The sequence below is a fragment of the Passer domesticus genome, chromosome 19 (genome assembly GCF_036417665.1).
Source record: "Passer domesticus isolate bPasDom1 chromosome 19, bPasDom1.hap1, whole genome shotgun sequence".
In the NCBI taxonomy this organism is placed as follows: Eukaryota; Metazoa; Chordata; class Aves; order Passeriformes; family Passeridae; genus Passer; species Passer domesticus.
Window position 1 is genome coordinate 9,581,044 of NC_087492.1, and position 17,491 is coordinate 9,598,534.

The following is a 17,491-nucleotide window of genomic DNA, read 5'->3' on the forward strand; positions in this document are numbered from 1 at the left end:
GATGTTCTGGTGCTTCAGACCAGGGAAAAGCAAAAACCGACCCAGGAGAAGAAGCCACAGTCCTGGAAAGACTTCTGCCATTGTCAAAGAAACGAGAAGCCAGCTGAAAGCCGAGATGTACTCCCTCTGTCTGTGCTGCACAACACAGCTGAGGGAGCCTGGGGCAGGATGTTGGAAAACCACACCAAAAGAATTCCACTGGCTTTGCACCCCTCTCTCAGACCCAACTTAAAGTTACAGGACCCATGTCTGGGCATAAAGCAGACAATAGGAGACACAGTATCATGCTGTCACCCTGTCATGGTTTGACTCTGCCACAGTGCCAGTGCCTCCATGAATATACACTTTCTCTGGTGGCTTCTGTGTGATGTGATCAGGAACAGAGCAAAGTAGGCTCCAACTCAGGAATAAAGGAAACAAAATTTATAAATTACAACATCTAAAAAGGAACAAACACAAAACTAAGAATGAAAACCCTCCAAATACATTCCTCCTCCTCCCCTCCATTTTCTCCACAGAATGAAATACCACCATAGATTTCCAGGCCATCACCATCTCTCACATAATCAGTCCATCATCACCCCTCAAATAATCAACCCTCAAATCCATCAGGGAGAGAGGAGTCCCCCCTTGCACCATAGGCTTCCCCCAGAAACACAATTGAAACCTCTTGTGTTTCCGTGTCACTCGTGGCACCACCCAGAGAACATCGGCCCTCGTGACTTCTTCCCTCCATGTCCAGTGCTCTCACCACTGCACATGGGCCAGGATTGCTTTTAGGGCTCCCCGTTTAAGGATGCTCCACTCAGTTCCAAAAGCAGCAGTCTCTCAAATTCAGGACACCAGTCCCCCCCAAATTTAAACCCCTGGGGCCGAGGGGCCTCATGAACAGAGATCTTCCCCTCCTGGAGACAGAGGGCATCCCACACCCTCCTCAGCCGTCTCTGTTCACGCCACTGCTTCACTCTTGACTCCAAGGCATTGCCTCCCCCTAAATACAGTCTCTGAGTCACAGGAAGAACATGGGTCTGTCCATGGCCATACAAGAAAGAGTCCAGCTCAAGGCCAATCCATCATCTCTGCCCACCTAGGATTCTTCTCACCTCTTCTGACATCTCTCACGTGCACCAACTTTCCTCACACTTGCCCATTTCTTCATGCTTCATCTCTCTCTCCTCTTTCTCATTCAGGAGGATCAGTATTTGTAAGGTTTCCATTATTTTACAAAGGGGTAAAAATCTGGGCCTCTGCCTGCCCAGAACTCCCACAGCTGCCGGGCACCTTCTCTCGCCGCATCCCCCACTTCTGGCCGGCCGTGCTGCCAGTCCATGATACCGAATTCCAAGGCAGCACAGGCACTGGCTCTCTCTCTCTCTGTCTCCCGTGGGGTAGGAGGGAGGCCCGATGCTTCTCAGGCTCCTCCACCCTTCCATCTTGCAAGGCCTTCACTCCCCTCCTCTGCCCGAGGCTCCGGCCTACCTCACCCGGCCGCATGGCTTCCCTCCCCCAGCCAGCCCCGGCTGGGCAGGGGAGCTCTGAGCTCCTTTACAGACTGAAACTAAGAGAGAGTTCTCCTGGCAGTTCTTGCTTTTAACCCCCTGTGTTCTCAGAGGCGGTCCATACCTTCGGTGGCCAAACCAGGTGCCAATATTCAAATCCAAGCACTGACTGGTTTGACCACAACCTCCCAAAAAACTCACTTCCGTCTTAACCCATGACACACCCCAAGACAAAAACCAATTGACAAAAGAATTGGAGGTACGGCGTTGCGCTTTGAATTTATCTTATTGATTCCTTTTTAAGTGCGTCGTTCTGTCCTGGTGCCCTCATGTTCTCCCTGAGATGGTTTACTCCTGGGTTTTACCCTCCCTCAAAGCTGCCCCTCATGTCATTCTCCACCCCTTGTTCCAGCTCTTTCCCTGCCTGTCAAGGCAACCGAGCCCCTTATTCCTGAACCTTCTCTGCCCCTTAACTCTCGGGCCAATCCCTGTTCGCAACATCCCTTTGGAATCCCCCTACTCCTGGAAGCCCCATTGGCGCATGTGAGCCATCCTCTGCACCCTCCTACCCCAACTGGCCCCAGATGCTTGATGTAATCCCCTCACTCCTCCCCTGAGGATTCCCTATTGGTTTGCTGTTTGTATCCACCCCCTGATTTGTATCTGTACAAAGCCCCTTGCACAGGAGTGCCTGGGGCTCTTTGTGTGAGCTCCTTTCACCTGGAATAAGCTGTTCCTTGTGGAACATCTAGACAGACAGCTTTCTCCTCTGCCTGGTTCCTGATGTGGCTTCTACCTGGCGTCTTAGAGCAAGTGGCTGTAAAGGTTCTGTCTCTGGTAAATCCCCATACCCAGGCAGTTCCCTATTGCTGGTGGGGTGCTGGAGTTCTAAGAGCTGGCCAGGGCTCTGGCAGTCACTTCAGAATGGGAAAAGGAGAATGAAGATACCCCTTTGCTGCAGTATGCAGGTGATGCTTTAATTGCTAATTGTTGTGGTGCAGGGTTCATTTGGTTTGTTCTGTTTCCCCCTAAAGTTATAATGGTTCGGTCCTAGGGTTCCCCCCCTCTCCTCCCCTGGCAACCCCTCCTTTTGAGAGTGTCAGTTTTTTGTCTCCACCCCTGTTCCCCTGGTTACCCTCTGTCAATCCCTCCCTGAGTTCCTGTCCATCAGCCACTGTCCCCTTCCCTCTTTCCAGAAAGTTCTCCCCTCCTCGGTGGGTGATTGGATCGGGAACAAGGGTCCCTCCCTGTCACATTCCCTATTGGCGAGCCGGCATGTTTGTCACGAGTTTGTTCCCTCCCAAGTTCTTCCTCATTGGTTGAAATGTTGTATGTTCCATCCCTTTCTAATCGGCTGTACCCCCACCTCATGGTTTTGACTCGGCTGGCCTTCCCTGGAGACATTAAAGAACTCTGGACTTTGCCCCCGAGACGAGACCCTCTTTTCTACTTCGCCTTCCTGCTGATCACTGCTGCCTCCTGCTGAGGCGCTCCCCGGACGCCCCCGGCGCATTTGGGCAGTGCCCCCCGGCTGTCAGTTGCTGTGCCTTCAGCTCGGCCGGTGCAGCCTCCTTCCCCCGCCCGGGGGAGTAGAGAAAAACTCGGACAGCAACTCGGAAGCTAATGGAACTCAAGCTGGATGCATTGAAATGACTCTTAAGTTACCTGAACATTCTGAGAAAGCCAGTTACAGGGTATCCAAGAAGAAGGCCCAAAGTGTCAAAGAAGTGCCCTAATGCCAAACCTACCTGAGGCTCATTTCCCAGGGACAGCAAAGCCTTGCAACCAAAAGGGTGGAGGGGATTTGTGAAACTCCAGAGCCAAGGTCTGTTTGCAAGTTAGGAATATTTCTAGGAATGGGTGGTTGGTGCGGGCTCAGGATTTTTAATTCTGGCCTATGGGTAAGACCTTTATATGAGACCCTGAGAATGGCCCAAGGAGGTGCTACACCAAGGAGGTGCTACAGTGGACCCCAGAATGCCAGAGGCTTTCAGAGACCCCAAGAGAGCTCTGATGTCAGCCCTGCACAGGCATTACCTGACTTGAGCAAGCCTCTTGAGCAGATTGTTCATGAGCACTGACGTGTTGCACTACGGGTGTTAGCTCAGAGGTTATGCACATGGAAAAGGGCCATAAGATATTTTTCCAAACAAGTGGACAGTGTAAGTTAAGGGATGTCCCTTAACTGCCTTTGACTTGGAGCAGGAGCTGCGCTTTAATCCAAGAAGCCCAGACAGGACCATGGGCCAGATAATGACTGCTCATGTTCCCCCCTTGGTCCTCTCTGTTCTAGGACACAAAGGAGGCCACTGGTGACCCCCAAGTCGAATGCTGAAGTATCAAGTTGTCTTGTTGGAGCAGGATGATGGGGAACTGCAAACAACTCCTTTGCCTTGCACCCAGCCACGTTCCTGGAATCTGTACCAGAAAGTCAAGAAGCCTCACAACATGCCTGTGTTCCAACAACTGAGCAGCTTCACTCCAGCAGAGGAGTTCCTCTGGTAGAAGATCCGGCCTGGGAATTCTCCACAGGTGGGAGCAGCTTTGTGAGCAAAGGAAAGCAGAAGTTTGGCTGTGCAGTAGGGCCCAATCCAAGCCGTCCCATTACCTCTTACCACCTCTGCACACAGGGCTGAGCTGCTCAGTCTATGGCAGCCTGGAATTGTCTCAGGGGAAGAATGGGAACACATGGGCTAATGCTAACCGTGCCTTTGGAGCAGTACCTGCCCATGGAGCTCTCTGGAACAAAGGAGGGCTCCCTTCAGCACAAGGATCCTCTGTCAAAGGTGGAGACACTACCAGACAATTACTAGAAAGTGTTCAGGTACCAGCCCAAGTGGCTCTCATGCATTGTAAAGCTCATCCATTAGGAAATACATCAGTTAGTGTTGGAAACTGACTGGCAGATAAAGCTGCTAAAGGGCTGGCAGAGAAAAGCATCCTAATAGTTGCTGCAGCAAAATGTATGACCTTTCAGAGGTAACCCCAGAATAACAAGCCCAAGATAAAATGCTGGCAAAATTGAATGGCCCTGGATCTAAAATAGTATAAGTTTTGCCAAAAAGTTTTACTAAGTATTTTAATAGGAATTATTGCATTTGAGTGTCTTAAGTCTTTCTAAATATCCAATGATTTAATGGAAGTAATCCTAAAAGAAATAATTAAGAATAGTTTCAAAAGGGGGAATTGTTGGAAATGATATAACTTTCTAATTCTCTATTCCAGTTATTTGTTTTCATTAACTCTGTTAATAATGGCTTCACTTAATCATAAGCAGTGCAGTTTTCCACTGGAGCATGTAGCAAGACTTTATACAAACTGCTGTTAGTGGAACATTATTTGGGAAAATAACTGAACTTTTAAGTTTTGCTAAATGAACTTGATGTGATTCAGTGAAAAAAGATTGGGATAGAGAAATGGGGTGAGAACTGGACACCAGGAATGCAGAATTTGTAGAGTGTGAGGACAAGGTGTGGAAACCAGAGGTAAAGAAGAAACGAACAAGGAGAATTCCACTCTTAATGTACTGGAAACAATATCTGGACTAATTAAATTAAAAGTGGACCAATTAACATTGTTATCACAACCAGAAAGAAATAAAGACTTGAATTTCATATTAGGGATTAGGCATTCTTTACTGCAAAGCCAGATGTATGGGGGATGGCTGCACAGAGAGTACATGCTGTGTACAGGAAAAGCCCCTGTTGAAATACTGTATTTGTCATCATATTCATAACTATTCTCAGAAGAAACACACATATGGCAATAATTTCCCCCAAGACATGAATATACATTCCCTCCCCTCAGCACATGCACTCTTCTGCCCTGGGAGTCTCCTTGGCAGTCTCGGGTGGTCGGTGAACCCACAGTCATACCTGACCACGTGGTGAAATGGTGCTTCTTTGCAAATGAGGAGAAAAGTTGGTATAGCTGGCTGGGTATTTAATTAGTGAAAGCTTAGATCGACGGACTGTAGATTGACTCCCCTCCTTGGTAAAAGTTTCTCCTGCTTTTGATGGTGTGGTTCCATGGACTTGGCAAAATGAGCATAGTGTGGAGCCCGCCAGGAGCAAGCAATTGTTCATCTGGCAGCAGCATGAGAATTGAGAAATCAATAACAAATGGATGATAGGAGATTAATGAATGAAGAGAAATACGTAATTTATAGGCAATGAGCATTAACTTGTTTTGCTGAAAATACACAGTGAAAAGTTTAGAGAGTGGGTGTGCATTCTGAGTGGAGCTATTCCTATGTACCCCAGAGCTGGGAATATAGTAATGCCTCATAACTAATAGTAAAAATAGTGTAGGACACTTTGGTTTATCCCAATGTTTTCAGAGGCAATGGGAAAAGGCTGTGTGTGTCTTTCAGAAGGTTTTTTATTAACGTAATAGAATGAAAATGCTATTTCTCGGACAACAATTGTCCCAGAGTTTACTCTCTGCTGATGAGACGTCCCTGGTGGAGCACTGGGTTCCCAGTCCTGTCCAGCTACTTGAGGGCTGTCGAAGTCTCCCGGGGCTGGAGTGGCTGGAGGAGCCCTGGTGCCCTGGAGACGTGTCGGGGGGCTGTGCCTGGCCGGTGATGCCGAGAGGTGGCAGGGCCTGGGGGGAGAGGCAAGGCTGAGCCCCCAGGCCCCGGGGCTGCCCCGTCTGGGTCAGCTCAGCCAGCTCAGAACGGGGCAGCAGGAGGGTCACCTGCTTGGCCAGAGACCCGCAGGGAGCAGGTGCAGACCCAGCAGACAGCCAGTCTCTTGTCCCCCTGCTCCCCGTGCCCTGACAGGGCCACACCTGGCTCATCCAGTGTCCTGGTCACCACAGGAAGCTGGTCATTGCGGCCCCTCGGCACATGTCCACCCCTGCCCAGCAGCTGGGTAACTCTGGGCTGGGAAGGAGAGAGCAGCTGGCTGAAAGGCAGGGTCCAGTCCAGCATTCCCTAGCAACCCTCCCAAAGCAGCTGTGCCCGAGGAAACTGAAGGCACAAATTCACCCAGGATCCTCAGCATCGTCCAGCCCGCCCCCAGTACACGTGCCATGTCCTCACCTGCATCATCCCTACCTTGTTGGGGCGGGTCACGAGTCCCTGCAGAAATGCACTGGTACGGGGAGAATGCTGAACAGGTGGCAGTTTGAAACTGCTGCTCTGATGGTCCCCAGAGCTCTGTGGCACATGGGAGCCACCGCCACGGACCACTGGCCTCCTGTGGGATGGGGCAGAGGATCCTCAGTGCCCAGCCCTGTGGCACCCTGGGCACCACCCTGCTGTGCCAGGGAGGGGACGGGCAGTGCTGCCTGCAGGGACATGTCCCTGCCAGCTCCTGTCCACCTGCTGCAGGAGCCCCAAGCCCATCCACCCGGCTGGATCTGCTGGCTCTGTCCCCACGGCCAGGTGTGCTGGCCATGGCCGTGGCAGGTCCCTGTGCACAGGACACCAGCTGGCAGGTGATGGTCTGTCCCAGCTGCAGGGCTTGGTTTTGGGAACTCCTTTCACAGGAAGCACACAACTCCCCACCAAGCATGAGCTCAAATTGAAAACAGACACAGCTCATCAGATGTGCTTTCAGCAACCTTGGGACAGAGATGTGGGTGAGACAGGGCAGGGCAAGGCAAGGAATGCAAAACCCCCCAGACGTGGGGCAAGCACTGGCCCTCCACAGCTGCCTTCTGCTCCCCGGCTCTGCCCAGCCCCGCCAGGCTCCTCTGCCCCAGCCCAGGTGCAGAGCCCTCCTTGCTGTGGCAGGGCTACACTGCACTCCAGGAGCCAGGGATGTGTCCTCAGGGCCCTTACCTTTGGCTGTGCTGTGGCTCCTTGCTGGGGGGCATTGGCTGCAAATAAGGCAGTGTCTCGGGATACCTGGGGAGGGCAGGAGTCACAGGGGTGTGACAGGGGACAAACAACCTGTTCCTGTTGGAGGCGGCACCCACAAACCCATGGGATTGTACCCCATGGCATCCCGCTGCCTGTAGCCCTTGGGATGAGTGCCCACAGCCCCTGCTGATGGGCAGGGCTGCAGAGGGGGCTCCCCACATCGGCACCTCCCCAGCACCCCTGTGCCCAGCAGGGTCACTGCTGGCACCCATCTCCCCCATGCCAGCCCCGCTGCCCCCGTGCCCTGGTGCTACTCACTGGCCAGGAACCTGCACGGTGAGCATGCGGTCACAGGACAGGCACGTGAAAGGCACTGGCAGCTGCCTGAGGAGGGTGAGGGAAGAGGGCTTGCTGAGCTCCTGGGGCCACAGCCCTGCAGCACACAGGCAGCAGCTGGCGGGCAGCAGCCAGGCGCTGGGCAGCTCACGGCACAGGGTCACGGCGTTTGCAGGCTGAACCGTGGGCTCTTGAGCCTCTTTCTCCCCATCCCCAAGGTGCTGGCTGAGGCCAGGGGAAGGCCACAGGCACCCATGTCACCATCCCAAGCAGCCCCTGCAGTGCTTGCAGCCCCTCTCGGGCACCAAAGTCCCCTGTGTGCGTGGCAGGAGGGCAGGGCATGATCCAGCTCTGGGACACGGCGTGTCACAGCCCTGCCTGGGAGGAGCAGTTGCCCTCTCCCAGCCTGGCTTCTGGGAGCCTTTGCACCCACAGCCCCATTTTGCTTTGGGAGGGCTCTATCCTGCAGGTGCCCTCTCTTGTTCTTCCTTGCCTGTGTGGAACCTGCTGCTGGTGGAAGGAGAAGGTGCAGCTGCTTCATCAGCTTCCCTGAGGTTCATTTAGCAGTGGAATTGGTGCCGTGGCAGGGGACCAGAGGGGCAGTGTGTGGGAGAGCTGGAGGGAATGGGACCATCACTGTTCCCAAAGCCATCAGTGTCTCCATCACACTCACTTCTTAATCCCAGCGGCGTTTTCACGCCTCAACCTATTCTCGAGAGCCTCCATGTTCCTGTTCCAGGAGTCCTCCAGGTGTTTGCGGAAAGTCTTCAGCTCCAGGCGATCCAGCTGTGAACAGGTGCACAGCCTCAGCCAGCTGCCCCAGGAGGTGACATGGAGCTCTCCCGGGAAAAGCCTGGAGGGGGATCCTCAGAGGGATGCTGCCTCAGGCTGCCAAGTCCCAAAGGTGCCAGTTCCTCAAGGTGGGGATGAGGTACCCTTCACCTTCTCCTCCATTGAATCACTGAACTGCTGCTGCATCTTATTCCAGTGCTGCTCCTGGCCTGAAATCTGGCTCTGCAACTCCTCCATCCTCTCATCCAGCTCCTCCATGTTCTCTTCAAACTGGCTGCAATTGACTTTGCTGCCCAAGGCAGCTTTGTCCGCCTTCTAGCAGAGGGGAAGAGCAGGAGAGCGGTGGGGAAAGGGATGAGGAAGGACAGGCAGGGCCAGCGTGTGTGAGGGGAGAGGGAGGAGTGCTTCCCCCAGGCCAGCATGGCCCTTTCAGGCTGCTGTGGCCCCATTTGCCCCATCAGCCTGGTGAGCTTGGTCCCACCATCTGGAGGGTGAGGGACCCCCTGAGCTCAGGAAATTCTCCCTCCCCACACCAGTTCTGGCCCCCAGCCCCCAAGGGCAAGGGGCATTTGTCACCCTGCCCGGGAGCCCCTGGGCTGGTACAGAGGCCCCTCTAGACTGTACCATGTCCATTGCTGCCAGCATGTCCTGCTGATCTGCCTTCTCCTTCTGCAGCTTCTCCAGAGACTGGAACAGCATCTTTCAGCACAGAAAGGAACTCATGACACAGCAAGGTTGGAGCTGCCTCTTGAGGCACACCCCAGGAGCCGGGAGCACACCCCTCTCCCCGTACTCAGAAAACATCGGGGAAATGCGCTTGGAACAAGCACAGTGCTGAGAGGAGGTCGTCAGCAGGAGATTCCTTGTGGTCCCCCACCTGGAGTCTTCCTGGGGGATGCTCTGACCCTAAATGGGGTGGGTTTCAGCCACACACCTCGATATCCCTCTGCTTTTGTTGAGAGTCCTTTTGGAGGCTCTTTGATGTAAAGTTGAGTTTCTCAAAGTCTTTTTGGATCTCCAAAAACTTGGCTTCCATTTGCTGTCTCAGCTCCTGATCCTGCTCCCAGGATGGAAGAACATAAGGTGCTGACCCAAGGGGGGTCTGTCTGCTCCACAGGGGCAAACACACATGACTCAGTCAGTGGCCATGAGCCCACCATGTCAAGAGGACATTTGCGTCAAGGCTTTAATTACTGTCCATGCCACTGACTGGTCCAGGCCAATTTGGGCAGTTTGGCTCTCCCATAAGATTACAGCAAAGCACAGCAGAGCAGGAAGATGTGGCATGGAGCTGCAACAGGACCGTGCCAGGAGTGGTGGGAGTGCTCCCACAGGACCTCACCTGCTCATTCAGCTGGTCGGCTGTCTCATTCAGCATCTGCTCCAGCATGGCATTCCTCCTCTCCTGCTGCTCTCCCATCTTCTGCAGCTCACGCTTTGTCTCCTGCCGCAAAGCCCTGGCCAGCGGGATGGGGGCAAGGGCAGGGTTACCCCTGCAGGGCTGCTGGGCACCTTGTGCCCACAAACCAGGATGCAGCCAGACCATCTGGGCTCCCTTGCAGCCCCCCAGGGTATGAAACCCACTCCTGTCCTCTTACTCAATTTGCTGAGAGATCTCCTTGCTGCTCTCTTCTTTCCACTTGGCTATATCCTCCCTCAGCTTTTTAAGGTCTTCCTCCAGCTTCTTCATCTGGAAAGGACAGTGACAGTAGAGTCAGGGCCCAGCCATCATGTTGTCCCAGTGTGTGGGCCCTTTAGCTGCATGGGCAGCTCCACGGTCCTCCACCTGGGCCTGAGGCCCTGACACCAAAAACTGATTGTGGAGCCACATTGAAGTTCCCCATGAGAGCCCAAAGATTACATGACCCAACAGCTCACTAAGGCAAGAGACTCCTTAAGCTTCTTTATGTCTCCTTCCATGAGGAGCTGTGTTGTCTTTATCTTGTCAACGTCCTCACGCAGATCCTGGATGAGAGTCATGTCCTAGGAGAGAGCAGTGGTGGCAGTGAGCCTCAGGGAGGGTCAGTGGGGACCCGCAAGCCCTCGAGCCCTGCTGTGGTTTGCCAAGCACCGGGGACAGTGCAGGGCTAAGCTCAGCCAGGCTGGCAGGGCTCTGCAGGCAGCACAGGTCCATGAATCTAGCAGGGCCAAGAGTGCTGAGCTTCCAACCAGCAGGGCAGAGGGTACGGGCTGCAGTCTCAGACCCAAAACTTGCTCCCAGCAGCAGCTCACCTGGTCCCGCGACATCAGGACCTTCTTCATTTCCTCCGACACATGACGCTGGCCAGCCTTTAACTTTTCAATCTCCTCTTGATGCTGGGAAACCATCAGGGTCTAGGGGAAAGCATTGTCAGAGACTTGTCTGAAGACAGTCTGTTGGAAATATGACCTTGAGAACCACACACCTGTGCCTCCTGGAACTTCTTCATGTCCTCTGATATGCGGGAGAGTTCTGCCTTTATCCCACCAATCTCCTCACTAAGAACCTGTGAAGCAGTTCAAGAATCAGGGATGTCAGAGGTGATGGCCAGGGCAGCAACACCCCAAAGAGCCCCACCCTGCCACGGGCAGCCCATGGCACAGCCAGGTGAGCAGGGAGAGTCCCAGTGCCACCTGCCCCAGCCGGGCTCAGTGCCAGAGCACTGAAGCCCATCCAGACAGCAAAGAGCCCCTGCCAGCGGCTCTGCCAGGGCAGTGAGGGCAGAGCCAAGCACGGCTGTGTGAGGAAGCAGAGAGGGGCTGTCTGCTGGGGGAGTGCCCAGGGGCGGGGAAGAGCCTCTACCTTGGACGTGTGTTTCTTATAGTCTTCCATCTCTTTCTTCATCTGTTTTATGTAAGTGGCCACATCAGCAAGTGAGGGGCCACTCAGCTGGCCTGGCCATGGCTCCTCACTTGTCAGGTACTGCACGTCCAGGTGCTCCAGCACAGCCTGCAGCAGTTTTCTCATGGCTGCAAAGTGAACAGATCCCTTCTGGGGTGTCCCAATGGCAAGATCCAGCATCTGGGAGAGGCTGAGTGTGTCCAGGGATGTTGCCATGACTGCACACACTCTGTCCCTGATTTGTCAGACGCCTTCCTGCCCAGTTGGGTCTGTCAGGGATGAGCAAAATTGGTGACAAATGGGTTAAACAAAAGGCGTGATAGAAGAAATGAGCAAAAGCAATAAAGAAAAGGTGGCATAGCCAGCAGGCTCCTTCCTCATCCCTTGCAGGACTGGAGCCTGTACTGCTCATGGCCCATCTCATCACAAGTTCCATTGCCAGGCAACGCACCCCACTCCATTCCTGGGAACAGTGGGTTCCAGACTCATGAAGTCATAGATTAATGGAGCCTTGGAATGGCTGGGGCTGGAAGGGACCTAAAAGATCATCTCGTTTCAGCCCCGGTCAGGGACAGGTCAAGGAACATTTTCCGCTAGACCAGGTTGCTACAAGAGCCACCTAACCTGGTCTTGGACATTTCCAGGAATGGTGCAGACTGTGGCAAGGCATCACCACGCTCACAGGGAAGAATTTCTTCCCAATATCCCACCGATCTCTCCCCTCTCTCAGTGTGAAGCTGTTCCCATGTCAGGCCCTTGTGCAAAGTCCACCTCCAGCCCTTTTGTAGTCCTTTTATTTGCCAAAACATGCTCCAAGGTCTGCCAGGAGAGTACAGCCTCATTGTCTTTCTTTTTTATCCGTTGAAGATGTGTGTTACACCTAAGCCAGTTCCTTCACTGCTGCAAACCCAGGGCCAGGTTTGGAGCATCCATTGGGATCAGCCTTTGCCAGGGAAGCAGTGGGGTGCTGTTCCTCATGCTGGGGGTGCAGGAGGAGCCCCGTGAGCCCCTGGCTGAGCTGTAGGGTTGTTGGGACACAGACTCCTTTCTCCTCAGGAGTTCAGGGCAGAGAGTCTCTGTGGGTGAAGCCTTTGTACCATTTCCTCCAAGTCAGGTTTTATGTCAGCTTGACAGTCCATAAAGAAGACAATGAAATCATTTCTCCTGCCAATGTCCCCAAGATTGTGTGGGAAGACAAGCCAAGTTCTTCCCTTGAACACCTGCCATCCACCCCCACCTGCCCCTTTCCAAAACACGCTCCGTTCACCCCTTCTCCTTCCTGCTTCAAAACTCTACAGCAGCAACCTTTGGGTGAGGGGATACAGAGCTGACTTATGAGCCAGCAGAGGAAATAAACCATTGAGGACTCTCAAATCGGCTTTCAAGCATTGGGAAACCTGACAACATGGAAAGGGAATATATTTCCTGCACGCTGACCTTGTCAGCCACCTTCTGCTGTTTCTTTGTCCGACATGTGAACATGGGAGACGCCTGCAAATCCTCTCTGGCACATCTTCTTAGCTTTAAGGTCTCTAATCACTATTGCCTTGGTTTGTTTTTCTCACCCTTCATGATTTTTTCTTGTCCCTAATTTCTTGAGCTGTTTATTGCATACAGTATGAGAAAGAAAACCAGTATCAAAGGCACTGTCTGCAGTAGTGACCAAGTGAAGTTAATCTCCAGGGACATGACAAGGCTTGTAATAAGCAGCACATCTAGGGAAAAGTAGAGCAAAGTAAGTTCATTTCAGTGCTGTGTTGTTTATTGCTCAAATATGTCTTGTAAGAGACATAGGAAGATGAAATAAGAGCAGTGAAGAACAACAAGAACAAGAAGTGAACAATGAATCATGAACATGAAATAAGAACAATGAATAAAGAACAATGAAATAGGAATAGGAAGTTAGAATAAAAAGAAGAACCAATAGTTTAGAACATTAATACAGAACATAAATTAAGAATGGAGAACATGAATTAAGCTGGCTTGTCTGCCTTCTTCACTTTTTTCTTTGGAGGCTCCATTCCAGCTGGAGACCTTGGCTGTGGATGTTGTCTTCTGTATGGGTGAAAGAAGGACAGGATGGAGTTAATTCAGAGAACCCACTCAGCCTGCCCAGCACAGAGGGCACTACAAATCCCTCCGTGTGACCAGCCAGGGCAGAGCTCTGCGCTCCAGAGGGCATTTCCACAGGGAGCAGTGGGTGAGTACAGGGCAGGGAGTGGGCGCTCCTTGCCAGCAACGGGGAGAGCAAAGGGGGAGCAGCTCGGCAAGAGGGAGAGGCTCCATGCTCTGGTTCTTGCACGCTGATGGGGAGCAGTGGCACCGGTGCCCTTCAGAGGCACTTGCCACCTCTGAGCACCAGCTGCTCATGCCCTGTCGTCTGGCTCAGCCCAGCCAGGCCCCTGCCCCAGGGACCAGGAGTGAAACTTGGCTCACGCAGTCGTTGGCTGCTTTGCCCTGCCCAAAACTACCCCGTGTTTGACTTGTCCACAGCAGATCCAGGGGGAAAGGGCAGGTTGTCCACCCCTCTGGCAAGCAGGGAGCAGGCTGATGCTGCCCAGCATGCTCGGTGCCCTCCTGCAGCTCACAGGCTGCTGTTAACTGCGGTGCTGGTGCCACGGGAGGGATGGTCACATTTCTTCTTTTCTTCTTGTCCCTTTCTACCAGCTCAGTGTCTTCTGCTCCTTGCTTTCCTGCTCATTTTGGCTTCACCAGGCCGTTTTGTGCACACACAAAGCCTAAACATCTTCAAGAAATCTCCCTCTAGTACTTCAGAGAGTGTTCTGAAGGAAAATGGTAGTAGGATCCCAGGACATCGGGTGTTATGTGCACATGTACAGTACCCAGCCAGCTCTGGGCAGGGCAGCAGCGTGCACTGTCCCTCGCCCTGGCCCTGCTCCAGGATGGACAATGGTGGAGGTCACCTGTCACCGAAATTCAGGAATAAAAATTAACAAAAATGCAGTATTCAGAATCAGGCATTTCTTTATTGCGAAGCCCAACTACAGCTGTGCATGCAGAGGGGAGAGCTCCACCAAAGTGCAGGCATGGTTCCAGATGGTGTAAGTATTTATTACCCACGGCATTTATTTATTTATTTCTTTATTACCCATAAGCATTTATGACACGTTCTACTTTAGGTGTCCACAGAGCCCCATCAATACCTTGGGCCGCCTTGATTTGTTACTGCGCTCTCAAGGTACCACTGACTGCCACATTAACTGCCATGAACTGCCATGAACTGCCATGAACTGCCATGAACTGGCCGAAGGTTTTATTGCTGCACGCCATGGTGAGTGAGAAGCATGCCTGCAGTGTCTCCTTTCTCCCGTCAGAGCACAGACATTCCTGGGTGCTGGGCTCCGTGCCAGCCCCGGCACACGGCGCTGCTCTGCGGCAATGGGGACACGGGGAAGCGCTGCCCGCCGTGTGTCCCCCGTGTGTCCCCCCATGTCCCCCTGTGCTCCCCCGCCTAGGGAGCTGCTCTTGCCCGGCACGGCCGGGCCCAGCCGCCGGGTCTCGCCGGCACTGGGCAGGATCCGGCGCAGGCTGCGGGACACGGCGGGGCTGCCCGGCTGGAAAGGAAAGCAGCTCCGGCTGCTGACAGGAGCTGTGGGCAAGGGGCTGCCGCAGTGCGGGAGGAAAGCCGCTGGGCCAGCCCCTGACGCTGTCCCTCAGAAAGGAGGAGGAGGAGGAGGAAGCTGCCACACGAGCTCGGGATGTGCCAGTGCAGAGATGAGGGAACGAGTGCGCACTTGGGGGCCGGGGCCAGCCCTCGGGCACGGCTCCAGGCGGCTCCTGAGTCGGCGTCAGGGCTGCCTGTAAGGATTTCAGGCGGCAGCCGAGAGCAGCAGCGCCAGCAGTGCCCGCCGGGCCCCATGGCCATCTGCCCGTGGCTTGCCAGCCCCTCAGGGCCGCGGGCTCTGCAGCGCTGCTCCTGCTGCCGCAGCGGGCCCGGAGCCTCGGAGCTGCCCCGCAGCCGCCACGGGAGCAGCAGCAGCCTCAGGGCTGGCCCGGGCTCGACCTGCTCAGCCCGGAGGCAGAGCCACAGCAGGGGCAAGGAGCTGAAGGAGCCCCAGGGAGAGCGGGGAGGAGAGAGGCTGGTGAGACAAGGCCCGGCCTGGAATTTTAAGGGTTTTTATTAACTAAATAACTGAACACTAATTATTAACTAACTTAATAAAACTAAAAAGTCATCATTCTGATGACTGCTGTCTCCGGCGTTTCTTGCTTCTGACCAGATGTGCCAGGTCGAGCACTGGGTGCTGAGTCCTGTCCATCAGGCTGGGGGCTGTTGATGTCCGGTGTGGCTGGAGAGGCTGGTCGAGTCCTTTCCAGCTGGCTCCTGGAACAGGAACATGGAGGCTCTCGAGAACAGGTTGAGGCGTGAAAACGCCGCTGGGATTAAGAAGTGAGTGTGATGGAGACACTGATGGCTTTTTGGGGACAGCGATGATCCCATTCCCTCCTGCTCTCCCACACACTGCCCCTCGGGTCCCCTGCCACGGCACCAATTCCACTGCTAAATGAACCTCAGGGAAGCTGATGAAGCAGCTGCACCTTCTCCTTCCACCAGCAGCAGGTTGCACACAGGCAAGGAAGAACAAGGAGAGGGCACCTGCAGGACAGAGCCCTCCCAAAGCAAAATGGGGCTGTGGGTGCAAAGGCTCCCAGAAGCCAGGCTGGGAGAGGGCAACTGCTCCTCCCAGGCAGGGCTGTGACACGCCGTGTCCCAGAGCTGGATCATGCCCTGCCCTCCTGCCACGCACACAGGGGACTTTGGTGCCCGAGAGGGGCTGCAAGCGCTGCAGGGGCTGCTTGGGATGGTGACATGGGTGCCTGTGGCCTTCCCCTGGCCTCAGCCAGCGCCTTGGGGATGGGGAGAAAGAGGCTCAAGAGCCCACGGTTCAGCCTGCAAACGCCGTGACCCTGTGCCGTGAGCTGCCCAGCGCCTGGCTGCTGCCCGCCAGCTGCTGCCTGTGTGCTGCAGGGCTGTGGCCCCAGGAGCTCAGCCAGCCCTCTTCCCTCACCCTCCTCAGGCAGCTGCCAGTGCCTTTCACGTGCCTGTCCTGTGACCGCATGCTCACCGTGCAGGTTCCTGGCCAGTGAGTAGCACCAGGGCATGGGGGCAGCGGGGCTGGCATGGGGGAGATGGGTGCCAGCAGTGACCCTGCTGGGCACAGGGGTGCCAGTGTCTGCTGGGGAGGGGCTGATGTGGGGAGCCCCCTCTGCAGCCCTGCCCATCAGCAGGGGCTGTGGGCACTCATCCCAAGGGCTACAGGCAGCGGGATGCCATGGGGTACAATCCCATGGGTTTGTGGGTGCCTCCTCTAACAGGAACAGGTTGTTTGTCCCCTGTCACACCCCTGTGACTCCTGCCCTCCCCAGGTCCTCCGAGACACTGTCTTATTTGCAGCCAATGCCCCCCAGCAAGGAACCACAGCACAGCCAAAGGTAAGGGCCCTGAGGACACATCCCTGGCTCCTGGGGTGCAGCGTAGCCCTGCCACAGCAAGGAGGGCTCTGCACCTGGGCTGGGGCAGAGGAGCCTGGCGGGGCTGGGCAGAGCTGGGGAGCAGAAGGCAGCTGTGGAGGGCCAGTGCTTGCCCCACGTCTGGGGGGTTTTGCATTCCTTGCCTTGCCCTGCCTGTCTCACCCACATCTCTGTCCCAAGGTTGCTGAAAGCACATCTGATGAGCTGTGTCTGTTTTCAATTTGAGCTCAAGCTTGGTGGGGAGTTGTGTGCTTCCTGTGAAAGGAGTTCCCAAAACCAAGCCCTGCAGCTGGGACAGGCCAGCTCCTGCCAGCTGGTGTCCTGTGCACAGGGACCTGCCACGGCCATGGCCAGCACACCTGGCTGTGGGGACAGAGCCAGCAGATCCAGCCGGGTGGATGGGCTTGGGGCTCCTGCAGCTGGTGGACAGGGGCTGGCAGGGACATGTCCCTGCAGGCAGCACTACCAGTCCCCTCCCTGGCACAGCAGGGTGGTGCCCAGGGTGCCACAGGGCTGGGCACTGAGGATCCTCTGCCCCATCCCACAGGAGGCAGTTGGTCAATGGCAGGGTCCCCCGTGTGCCGCAGAGCTCTGGGGACCATCAGAGCCGCAGCTCCACCATGCAGAACATCAAGGCTTCTCCATATACAAGTGCAGAGCTGCAGCGTCTCCTGGTACTCCACAACAAGGTAGGCATGATGAAGGTGGGGACACAGAATGGCGACTGAGGCTTGATGGCAT

The 17,491-nt window shown here is 54.7% G+C and overlaps 3 protein-coding genes across 4 annotated transcripts in view; 1 reads left to right on the top strand and 2 right to left on the bottom strand.

The window, feature by feature from the left end:
* Nucleotides 1-17,491, bottom strand: part of LOC135283848 (uncharacterized) — a 250,559-nt gene that overhangs the window by 199,566 nt on the left and 33,502 nt on the right. The gene's annotated exons all lie outside the window — the stretch shown is intronic.
* LOC135283843 (glutamine-rich protein 2-like) overlaps nt 1-17,491 on the top strand; it is a 160,841-nt gene that overhangs the window by 85,333 nt on the left and 58,017 nt on the right. The window lies entirely within an intron of this gene.
* Nucleotides 8,106-10,917, bottom strand: LOC135283649 (glutamine-rich protein 2-like). Its single transcript, XM_064394661.1, has 6 exons — nt 10,669-10,917; nt 10,315-10,419; nt 10,035-10,126; nt 9,779-9,893; nt 9,371-9,493; nt 8,106-9,135 (listed from the first exon to the last, which is right to left on the bottom strand). The coding sequence occupies exons 1-6, from the start codon at nt 10,762-10,764 to the stop codon at nt 8,866-8,868; spliced, it is 801 nt and encodes a 266-aa protein (XP_064250731.1). The 5' UTR covers nt 10,765-10,917; the 3' UTR covers nt 8,106-8,865.

Coding starts and splice junctions, on each gene's coding strand:
- LOC135283649 (XM_064394661.1), bottom strand. CDS start 10,764: ATGGTTTCCCAGCATCAAGAGGAGATTGAAAAGTTAAAGGCTGGCCAG. Junction 10,420..10,668: donor TCCTGATGTCGCGGGACCAG/GTGAGCTGCTGC, acceptor GCTCTCTCCTAG/GACATGACTCTCATCCAGGA. Junction 9,136..9,370: donor AAAAGCAGAGGGATATCGAG/GTGTGTGGCTGA, acceptor CTGTGCTGAAAG/ATGCTGTTCCAGTCTCTGGA.